This window comes from Carassius gibelio, chromosome B19, assembly GCF_023724105.1.
Source record: "Carassius gibelio isolate Cgi1373 ecotype wild population from Czech Republic chromosome B19, carGib1.2-hapl.c, whole genome shotgun sequence".
Lineage (NCBI taxonomy): Eukaryota > Metazoa > Chordata > Actinopteri > Cypriniformes > Cyprinidae > Carassius > Carassius gibelio.
In genome coordinates, this window is record NC_068414.1 from 30,002,529 (window position 1) to 30,014,831 (window position 12,303).

Genomic DNA, 12,303 nt, shown 5'->3' on the forward strand with positions numbered 1-12,303 from the left:
GCCAGTTTGTGTGGTGACAAAACATTTATCAGTTTATTTTATAATTTTCAAACCATTTAATTTAAATTAATTACATTTTATATTACTTTATCTTATTTAGTTTTTTATTACTACTGGATTTTATATTTTATTATATTTTTTTCTTTTTTCTATATTTTATTAGTTTTATTTTATTTTATTTCTTCATTAGGTTTCAGTATTTTTTATATTTTATTTTAATTTAATTTTGTATTTTTTATTTACACAATATTTCTCTGAACACTTGAAAACGCTTCCTTTGTGATAGTCAAATAATAAAATGTCTGTTATAATGTGAATCATTCTCATTTTGAAGTTAACATTTATTTCGTTTTTTTTTAAACAAGATGCCAAGAACTCTTTGCAAAGTCCAAAATTCCCTCGAGAGTTTGAAGTCAGTGGGAGATTTTCAAACATACCACGAAGCTCTAGAATATTTGTGCAAGGATTTTGGAATTCTTGGAAAGATTCTGTTGAGCTCCAGATGTGTGAGAGGTTCTGGATGGAGAGGATTTAGATTTGTGATGTTCGTGGGGGGTTTTGGACAAAGGCCACTGACGGATGTAGAAAGAGCAGATGGCAGCATGTCTTAACTAAAGGATGGAGGTCCACAAGGAGCAGCCAAGGTCACCATGAACTCTGAATAAAACACACACAGAATGAGCCATCGGGTTTAGATTGGTGGGTGTCAGCTGCAGCACCTTTCAAACACACTCTTTCTCTCTCTCTCTCTCTCTCTCACACGCACACAGTGGTTGTTTTGGCTTGTCTGCAGCATGGTCTCCTGTAGTCCGCACAAGCAAACAATGAATAAAATATGAGCAGAGAGTGCTCTGATGAGACATCTGTGTACAAACTCACGCACACTACAGTTTCTCCCTCAGCCAACAGAGGGCAGAGATACCAGCATCCTTAAACTCAATTATGCTTCCATATTGAAAACTTGCATTGTAATACCTTGCACAAGAAATATGTACTTTCCTAGTAATGTAGTTCATCTTTTGACTATGTATTAGGAAATCCATGCTCTTAAAAATCATGTTTTTATTTTTAGGTTCAGACATCTGAAAACTGTTGCAGCAACTTTGACCTCATTTAACGCAGGGAAGTAGAAATGAACTGAATTTCCTAATTCCTTGCAAAATGTGTTTGTGTCTTTTCTTTAATAAGTTGAAAGGGAAAAGGCAGAGCTTGAATGTTTAAAAACTAAATCTGAAGGTTTTATATTTGATGAATGGATGGATAGAGAGATGGAGGTAGATAGAGATGGATAGATAGATATTTAAAGTTGTGTATATAATATGTACTAAAAACAGTGAGATTGCTAAGAAACACCTGATTCTGTCTGTGTTTGTGTTCCTCTGTGATTCATTTTTCCCTCTCTGATCTGTACGTTTCACACAATTTATCACTCAACACATGGAAATGCATTTTTGACATCTCTTTCTCTCTCTCTGCAGCTATCAGTCTTTCTACCTGTCTTCCTCTCTGACTCCAGATGGTGTTCAGCGTTGGCCTGGCTGTGTCTTTTTTCAATATATAGATGTATAATTTATGACCTTGGTCGCTCTGCCTTTCGTCTCAGTCTGTTTGATATCAGGCTGTGATTGATGGATGTCAGATTGCATCAGCTGTCAGACTTTTTTTTTTTTGAAGTTAGCAATGATGCTTTTCCCTTTGACGATGACATCGGCCGTGTACGACATATGGTGCAATATTAGGCAATGAAACGGTTTTATAACTAAAGGCCATTTGAGCAAACCCCTCACCCCAAGTATCAATGAATTCTGATTAGACCTCGATTTTCACCTTAAATCGAAAAACTGGCTTTACCTCGAAATGCAAAAGTCTGTCGGGCTTTTTTGGACACCCAAGTGGAACACATAGCAACTGTTTACAGCTCCTTCAGAACTGCATAACAATTCCCTGGAATCATCTGTCGCATGTTTGTGTTTGTTGGTGACTTTTGAGCAGGCGAACCAACCCCCATTCACATTCACTTCAAGTGGAATTGTAGTGAAATATGAATAAGCTTTGTGTTTGTATGTGATCCTGTATTATATTGAATAATGCATCGGAAGTGTCAGACTGTGTCCAGCTCTCCGTGAGAATCTCATGGCTGAAGCAGTGACCTTTCAGTGTCTAACCAGGCAGACGACTTGTGTGCTGCTGTGTGTATGCGCATTGCTTTTCATGTCCTTATTTTTCTATACCAGAGATTTTTTTATTTTTATCTTTCTATCTAATGTTCTTGTTTTATCTTGCTAACTCTGTTTTATTTGTCTATCTATCTGTCTGTTTGTCTGTCTTTTTGTCCATTTATACTTTCCATTGTTCTTCTAACCTAAAATGAAAATGATTAAATAAGTGAAATCAAAATAAATCACTGGATTTACTGGTGAGTAGTTTGCAAGGTTGTCCTACTGAAAGAGCTTTCCAAGTGCTGCAAATGTCTGCTTTGTGACTTTAAATTTGCAGACAAATTTCTAGAGCACATGCTTTGTTTTAAGAGTGATGTTTTTAAAATATTCGTTACTACATCTTGATGGAGCAGTGTCAATACAGTTACCTGTTAATTCTTTTCGTTCTCTACGATCTTTGAAATTTAATGCATTGGGATTTAATAAGCTTCCACTTTGTGGCAGAATAAACAGCGTGGTTTCAAAATTGCCAAGCTTGAAAAATATAAATATTAAGTTGACCCGCTCTCCATCCCTTTTTAAATGGCAAACATTGTCAATGCAATCCTAATGGAGATTTTCACAATTTAAGATTACATTTATTATAAGGTGTATACAATAGATGGCACACCTAAGGCTGAAATCAACACAGTGACTTTGAATGGAGTCTGTGGCGGAAGTGGTTTGGGCTGAATTAATTTCAGAGGAGTTTGGAGAGGAAGATGAATGAGAAGAGGAGGAATCTGTAGAGTCATTCTCATGCTGGAGGTGTAGGACAGATAAAGGCAGTGTATCAGAGAGAGGACGGTGTTGCGGTAATAATGTGTTACTCCGTTTTCTTCATGCTGATGGAGGATTATTATCATCCTTCGTGTTGGTCTCTCACACACTCTCCTGCTCTTTTCACTGTGTGTTTTATACTTGCTTCTCTCTGAAGTGAGATGTGACCGGAGGGCTATTATCAGAGTTTTACCTTCGTCTGACAGTAAGTCAGAAACATTTGAATCCTTTGTTCAGTGTTCTATCCCTCCTTCAATCCAGGACTTGATTGAAAGCCCTCAGTATCTTCAGTCATATAGCTGTAGATCTGTATTTAGGTCAAAACAAGCAGCTTTTATTAAATCATTTTAACAAGCATAACAGTGTATTTGTTTGTCGTACTAATATAAAACTGTCTTTCCAAACTATGTTGTTCTTATTTTTTGTCTTTTGATCTGATGTTCTATCAGCCTTTCTCTGGATTTATAATCCATTTTTTTTAATATTACATTCTGTAATATTACATAATGTTTCATTTTCTTGTTTATTCTCTCATTCCGTCTAAGTCATTCTCTTGTCTCTCATCATTATTTGGTTCTACCATTAGATAATTGATTCTATACAGTATTTTATTGTCTATTGTTCATTCATTTTATCTTTGTAATGTTCTATGGTTCGTTATATCATTCATACTACTGTATATGTAGTTCTCTCTGTAATTTTCGGTCTTGTTCTTGTCATTCTACCGTTATATATTTTGTTCTTTCATTCAACCTAAGGTTCTTTTATTCTTTCTATTGTTCTTTTTGTAGTACTAACATTTTATCATTCCTTCTATCATTCTATATAATGTTCCATACTTCGCTGTCTAAAATTCTCTGTTGTCCTTTTTGTTTTTCATTCTCTCTCTGTCATTCTTTATATCTATCGTTCTATGTTATGTTCTCTCATTCTTTGGTTCCATCCATCCATCCATCTATCTATCTATCCATCTATATCGGTCTGTCTGTCTGTCTACTGCATCTGTCCATCCATCCATCCATCTATCCATCCATCCATCCATCCATCTATATCGGTCTGTCTGTCTGTCTACTGCATCTGTCCATCCATCCATCCATCCATCCATCCATCCATCTATCAATCCATCCATCTATCTATCTATCCATCTATATCGGTCTGTCTGTCTGTCTACTGCATCTGTCCATCCATCCATCCATCCATCTATCTATATCGGTCTGTCTGTCTGTCTGTCTACTGCATCTGTCCATCCATCCATCCATCTATATCGGTCTATCTGTCTGTCTACTGCATCTGTCCATCCATCCATCCATCCATCCATCCATCTATCTATCTATATCGTTCTGTTTGTCTGTCTGTCTGTCTACTGCATCTGTCCATCCATCCATCCATCCATCCATCCATCCATCCATCCATCCATCAATCCATCCATCCATCCATCCATCCATCCATCCTTCTATATCGTTCTGTTTGTCTGTCAGTCTGTCTACTGCATCTGTCCATCCATCCATCTGTCCATCTGTCCATCCGTCCATCCATCCATCCATCCATCCATCCATCCATCCATCCATCCATCCATCCATCCATCCATCCATCCATCCATTGTTCTTTCATTTTATCTATCCATTTATCTGTTGATTTGTGTTTTTTTTTATGTCATCAACTCAACACAGAAATTGTCCAATTACTATATGTTTTTAGTTTTCTTAGAAATGTTATAAAACTCCAGAAATGTGCCGGTCAGTGTCTTGTTTGTCACCTCTGTTTAACACATGAGACTGCAGAAGTCACTGCCATCGGCAACTCTATGTCTCCTAGCAACGGCGTTTCAATCCCAGCCGTACCGTGGTGAATTATGGTCACTGCTCAGCTGTTTATAAAGCCGACTCAACCATCTACACGCTGTTTTTAGCTTTCACTCGCATAGAATTATGAATTATTGAATATTTGCTTCCCCAACAAATTAGTGCGGAGAGCTTGAGCTGTGGGCCTCCATCCTTTTCTTCCTCTCCTCTGCTTTTGAGTTAGAATTTGATGACATTTGATTGTAATTCTGAATAATTTAATTGTGCACAGAGGCTATTTTCAGACTTTAGTATATATGAAAATCAGTTTCACATAGCCAGACTTTTTTAATCCTTATACAAAGTCTCAACTTTTGAATATCTTTCATAGATTCAATGCCTTGGAAGCGCTCATCTCGGCAGCTTGGGAACAAAAAGCAAGCGTGACTGTTTTTCAGTTTTGGTGACTCACAGAAACTGGGAGATAAACACAAAATAGGTTGAAAAAGATTCCCCGGAATCACGTAAAGCTGGCCAATCTGAGATTATGATTTTGGAAAGCTCCAGTATTATGCGCAATATGCTTCAGCTGATCCATGAACGGTCTGTCAATACGCCGCCTGAAACCGAGACTGTATGAAATGTCTGTTTATATGCTAATATGTTCGGGAAATTAAAATTAAGATAAAAACACTAGAAAAAAATTAATAAAAATCCATGCTCTATTTTTGTCTTCTTAACTTAGATCTATAGGCCTCATTAGCAGCATGCTAATTGTAAATGTAGCTTTTTGCAGAGACTTCGGAGATTAAACTCATGGTTTGAGATGCCCAGGCTCCAAAAAAACACAAAAACAGATAGTGTTGGCAGGTGTGCAAGCTCGGGTGGATGTAGTCTGCTGTCCTGATCCGTTCAGGACCACTGCCAGGAAGAAGCCCTCCACGATGATGGCTCGCAGCCCCGGGAGCGTGTTGTTGTGGAACAGGGTTTAACATCTGTCTGGGTTGTTTATTTCCATCCATGTTATTCTGAAGAGAGGATCATGGCTCTCGAGAGACAGATGGAATAGATAAGGGCTAGGGGAAGAATTAAAACGCTAAAACAGCAGATTTATAGCGATTGGTGCAATGCTAAATATTATTAGATCAGTTCAGAGATATTTAAGGTTTCCCAGCTATTAAATTGTGGTTTAATTGGTGGTTCTTGGCCAGAATATGCTGTAGTGTCATGTTAAAAGTCAAACATCTGACTTCAGACACTCTTTTGTGACTAAATAAAGGTTTGGGGTTTGTAAACCAGAGAGTTTAGACCGAATTTGATCACTGAAAATAGCCACAATAGGTTACTAGTCAGCTTAAGTGAAAATAAGCATCAGTTTTGTTTACACAGAAATGGTCAAACTCTTCGCCAGGCCTCAGACAAACAGGTGGCAGGTGTTAATACGTGTCAGCGGGTTGATTCTGAAGTGTTTTCATGAATGTCTGATGACTGCCGTTGTAATGCAGCATCTTATGTTATGATCTTCAGTCTTTCATGTGGAAATGTAAATCACGAGGATGGTGTGTCTGTAGGGCAGACGCTCATTTAAACGTTCACAGACGTGTTGTGCAGCACTCATTCGACTTCGTTATTTGGAGGTTTGGGAGCTGTTAGCATCTGAATGAAGCTTTGAACAGCCGTTTCTTGTGTCTTCACACAGAGAGACGACGACGTGAACAGAGAGAGCGAGTTTGTAAGATTCTCGCAACGCACCGGGATCAAACTCTCAGTTGCATTTCTCGTCAGGTGGCAATAATGTAAACAAGTGTAGTTATTTTTCTTTATATTGTTGAAAATACTTGTCATTGACATTTGCAGCTCATTTAATTCCTTAGTGCTATAATGAAATATTTCTCTTTTCTATCATACAGAGAAGCTGTTTGGTGAGTTCTTGACCTGGGACCTGCAGGACGCTCTGTCCCACCTGCCTCTGAAATCTGGTCAATCCGTCTCCAACGCTGTCAACATAAGCGCCAAACTGGACTTCTCCGGTCTGGAGAACCTGTTACACGACCTGAACGATGGTAAACGTCCAAACGACACGCAAAAACAACATCATTGTTCTGGTTTGTCCTATCCGATTTACGCTCAATTTCTGAGAGTGCATCACCGGAGCCGTTGCACTGTAATCAAGACGGCCTTGACTGCTCTCTGATAGATAGAAAGGCAGTATTCACTTTGCCCTGTTATGGTAGATCTGATCCAAGCGAGGTGATTTGAAATGATGTCTGTACCCTCTCATTTCACATTCTACAGAGACATCGGCCGTCTCTCTCCTGTATCACTCCCTCTACGTCCCCTCTGCCCTCTCTTATTTCCTCTCTGGATTCATATCTATTTCCTCTTCACATCTTGTCCTTTTGTCTGTTTCCTGGTTATGTTACACTTATAGCTTCTTTCTTCCTGTCTAACCTCTTGTTTTACCTCTCAAGCACACTGAATAGGAGGAAACCTTCAGTTACTAAACAGCCCTGAAGTAGAGTTCAAATTTGCTTCAAACTATACCATATGATTTTGAAGTAGACAAATCTTCATTTATATGTACACTGTAGTGTTCAAAAGTTTGGGCAGTATCTCTAATATACATATAAATATCTCCAACCAAAAAAGGTTGTTTTAATAACTGTTTTCAACATTGAAACATTGATGATAAGAAAGGTTTCCTGAGCAGCAAATCAGCATTCCCGAAGTATAATGTGACACTGAAAATTGGAGTAATGATGCTGAAAATGTATAAATGAATAATTAAATATAAAAAAGAAAAAAAAAGTGCTGTATAAATTTATATAAAATAAAAAAGATTATGAAATGCATGAATTAAAAAATAATAATAATTAAAAACAATAATTTAAAATAAACTATGAAATATCAATACAAATAATAAATATGAAAAATAACTATTATGAAATAACTTTGTTAAACTAGATTTTAAATAGTCAATTATTATTTGAAAATATTCAAATAGAAAACAGGTTTCTATTATAAATGGTAATATTTCATGTAATGGTAATGTAAAGGTAATATTAATGTTTTTACTGTATTTTGGATCAAATAAGTGCAGCCTTTGTGAGCAGAAGAGTCTTATATTATAAAAATTATAAGTAAATGATCTTTCTTTAGGAAGAAGATGGAAGGAAATTAGATAACTGAATATCAAAAATTGAGTTTTTTTTATTTTTAAGGAATTGGAGAAGAAACTTTTGCAATGAAGTATAAAATGTTAGTAAAAATAATTTGCAACCTCTTTTGAACCCAAAAGAGCAACCTTTGATAATGGGAAATGTCTTCCAGGTTCTTTATGTCTGTTTGTACGCACATGTAAATATTAATGAGACTGGAGGAGAGCAGACTGTAGCAGACGAGCGGCGGAGTGCGTCTGTCTGCTGCGTTTCTGCTTGAATAACAAACAGGTGCGCTATGAACAGCCTCCTTCCTTTCTCTCTCCTCTCCTGGGTCTCTCCTCAGACGCTGCTGAAATGTTTTCATTATTGTTGAAATAATAATTTTCTCTGAATTAGGCTGATAAGGCAGCTTAAAGCCTGTCCTATTAGCGCAGCATGTAGAGGGCAGTGAATTGTAAACACTGCTGATGTTATCGCAGGTGCAAATACATCATTGCTGTTATTTAGCAGTAATATTAGCACTGTTTGCTATTGGTTTTCTCAATACTGTGGATTGTAACTGTATAAATTATTTAAAAAGATCAAAACAAGTCATTCAAATGTTAAAGTGTTTGATGTTGCACTTCCTCAACTCTGATTGGCTGCTTAACCTTCTCTGTCATAATAGGATGCAAGACATCCCTGGCTTTGCATGAAGCCACTTCCAGACTGCTCTCAACATATTTACACACATTTAAGTTTAACTGTACAAGTTTTCTGGCCTGCGTGAATTCAGTAAATCACAGGGGAAAAAAAATGCTGCATCGTCAACATTTCTAACTTGCCTTTGAAAATGCAACATGTGCTAGACAACATATTTAGTGTCTCTTAGTGGTTCTCTGCCAAAATAAAAGCCCTAAAATTTTATGTTTTACAGCAAAGAAATTAAGACAACCATAAATGTTAGTATTGGAACTAATTCTTATTTTTATTCTTAAAATGCTAAATTTTTGTTTTACTGTACAGTATTATTATTACAGAGTTTAACTTTTGACAACAAAGAAATGAAGACAATCATAATTATTCTATAATTCTATAATTTTACAATTATTATTATTAATAATATTAACAGGTACTTCTTTATTTTACAGTAGTCATACAGTAGTATAGTATAAAACAATTTAATTACAATTATTACAGTTATTTTTTATTTAAAATAATCCAAATAAGAATATTTTTTTATGAAATATTTTATTATAACAGTTTTTATTTTACAGTAGTGTTATTACTATAGTTTTAATGTTTAAAACAAATAAATTATGACAGCCATATTTATTGCTATTTATTGCCATATTCTTTCTGTTTATTATTATTATTAATTATAATTATAATAAATCGTTTTTTATAATTATTATTATTATTATCATCATCATTATATTGAATGGGGAAACAAAAAAAAATTTCCCTCTTATTTTTTTGTCCTCAGCTGATCACATGCCAGCAACATTTTTTTTCTTAGTAATGATTTTTAAAGGTTCACTGAGTAAATTTGTTGTTAAGCAGCTGATTAATCAGTTCAATAAGTGAGTTGTTAGACTGATTCAGCTGATCAGAGATTCGTTAAAAAGAATCAGCTTAAGGAAAACATTTGTTAGTTGAACACACTGTACATCCCCCTTCTGTTTCTTTGGCTCTGTTCTCTTCAGCCCTTTTTCTTTCTCTTGACCTTTTTTTGTCTCTATCGCTCTCTCAGCGTTTATCTCCATTTCTCCTGTGAGCATAAGTCAGGCTGTGATGGCGGTGATGCAATGCTCTGTCTGTCTCTCAGGAGGCCGTTGGGTTCAGTCTGTACGGGAGTTTCTTTAACATGCCGCGCACTTCTGTTCATTCATCCGTCCTCTATAAATCGTCTTCCCGTCAGAGAGCGGCAGAGCGCGAGGGCCAGACAGTCAGACTAAACACATTAGTGCCTGAATGTTAAAATGTCAGTGCAAGAACAACATAATGAGAGAGGAGAGTGGCTCCATTAAACCGGACGGCTCCCCCCGCTGAGAGCCCGCTGGAGGTAAGCGTTTACCCTTCATGTGGGACGTCAGCCGACCGCAGAGCCCCGGTGTGGATGATGTCATGCCGCCTCATATGGATGAACTTGCTAGCCTCATTGGGTAATGTCTGGTAATCGCTGAGCACCGTGTTTCTCAATGCGACCCGCTGTGTTTTACTTAAACAGGGGGAGTAAATGACGTCTGTAAATTATAATCTGTTCGGGATGTTTATTAGGTGGATCATTTGAGCTGATATAGTTTTTTTTTAATATACATTGAAAAGGTAAAATTATGACAGAAACATAATCAAGGATGCAAAATCAAAAATCCAGTCTGTGTCAGTTTGAATCTTAGTAAAGTTTTAAATCCCTGCCGCCAAGATGCTCCTCTGTCGGTCACGGATTATGGAAAGTGAAACAGAAATCTATAGGGGTGGTTGGATTTATTCACGCTCTTTAAAATATTAATTTGAAGCTTCTTTCTTTTCAGATTCTAACAGCTTTATCATAATAGGCTGTATATTAACTTATTGGGAGAAAACAGCAAGTTTTATGTGAAATCAGACATTTGTGCTCCTCCATCAGTCAAAATGACATCATCAATAACACCCCGCTAATATTCGACTGTTAGATTGGTAGTCGAATCAGGCTCCTCGAATAAAAAGTATCGATTTGTCGACTATTCGGGGTCGCCCCTAATATATATTATTGTTGTTATTATTATGAAATCTTTAAAGGTGCTATATATAAATATTTTTTTAGTATTTTATTATTAATAAGCTATTTTATTTTTATATTATTATAAAAGTATTATTATAAATCATTACAATTTCTATATTAAAATAATTATTTGTGCATTTTAACAATAATAAATTATTTAACATGTAAAAACCTTAATGACCTGTATTATTAGTAGTAGTAGTAGTAGTAGTAGTAGTAGTAGTAGTATGAAATATTTATATAATATTTTATATTTATATAAAAATACAAATTTATTTTGGTAATATATATTTTTTGTTTATTAGTATTATTATTATTATTCAAACAGGCATATATAAATAATTTATTTATGAATCCAAATTTATCTGAATTTAACTTTACTTTTAGCTTATACATAATACATCTTAGATCCACCCTCTTCTGCTTGTGTGACACTCTTGTCTCCGCCTCCTCTTAACTCATGTCACTCTGTTTGCTCTGACCTGGTATCTGGGCATCCGCGTCTTGTAAAGTTTGCAGCAGACATTACGACATATTGTGTCAGACACTCTTGAAGGGGAGTGATGTCATTTCGGGGCCCTGGGACTCGTAATGAGGACCGTAAGTTCCCTTTGTGCCGAGTGATTGAACACCCTCTCCTTCCCTTTCAGAACCCTCGGGTGGTAAAACACAAATACTGACCAGATCTGTCCTGATGGGAGCTGCTGCATTCAACTCTCTTTTACCAAGCAGCAGAGAGGCAGCATTTGAAAGATGTGTGAAAATCACATTCTGTTCTACAGACATTCGTTTCTGTTCAAATAGTGATGAGCCGCATTTTCGTATATACACCTTTCAGCTGCTGTCTCATCTGTTCTTCCTTCTCTGTGGTATGTCAGAATCCATCCAAGTGTATTGGAGGATGTGCATGAGATATGGAGAGAAATCTTTGCATGCCAAATGCTGCAATTTACCCTCATTATTTTCCATCAGACAGAGACAAAGCAGGTCAAATCCAGAAATGTCACTGCAGCAGAAAAACCTTCGATTAGAGCAATGGTTTTGTGTGGAAGACGATGCAACCTCCATGTTTGTTTTATTTAGTGATTATTTTGAAAAACATAGAGACACTACCTTTAAACATTAATAATAATAATAATAATAATAATAATAATAATAATAATTATTATTATTATTATTATTGACAAAATATTATGATTATTATTCTTAAGCCTTTAGAAGTGATATATTACATTTATTTTAATTATTTTGTATTTTGTTTATATTATTATTATTATTATTATTATTATTAACAATAACAATTACTTACATATTTCCAAATTATACAGGGTAATTAATGAAAGTAAATTGGATTTTTTGTTTTTTGATTTCATATTGACTTTAATATAACAAGCATGTTGAGGACATTTGTAAGCATTTTTGGGTGATGCAAATATTTTTATAAATGTTACGAGTCTTGAACTGACTTGTAGAAATGAATCACACTTTCCAACTCAACACCATTTATTTTACAAAAGTTTAAATTAGACTTTTAAAACATCTCTGTTTTAATAATCACAACACTATACTGAAACGCTCTATAAGAAACGTAATGTCCTAGTAAAATGGAGTAATGGGGTATCATAACAATGTTGGTTAAT

General features: G+C 35.7%; 1 protein-coding gene across 1 annotated transcript in view; it reads left to right on the top strand.

Moving 5' to 3' along the window:
* LOC127978877 (trafficking protein particle complex subunit 9-like) overlaps window positions 1-12,303 on the top strand; it is a 93,255-nt gene that overhangs the window by 37,429 nt on the left and 43,523 nt on the right. The window contains exon 2 of the mRNA XM_052583834.1: window positions 6,670-6,822. Coding sequence (XP_052439794.1) covers window positions 6,670-6,822 — 153 coding nt within the window. The remainder of the gene's footprint in view (window positions 1-6,669; window positions 6,823-12,303) is intronic.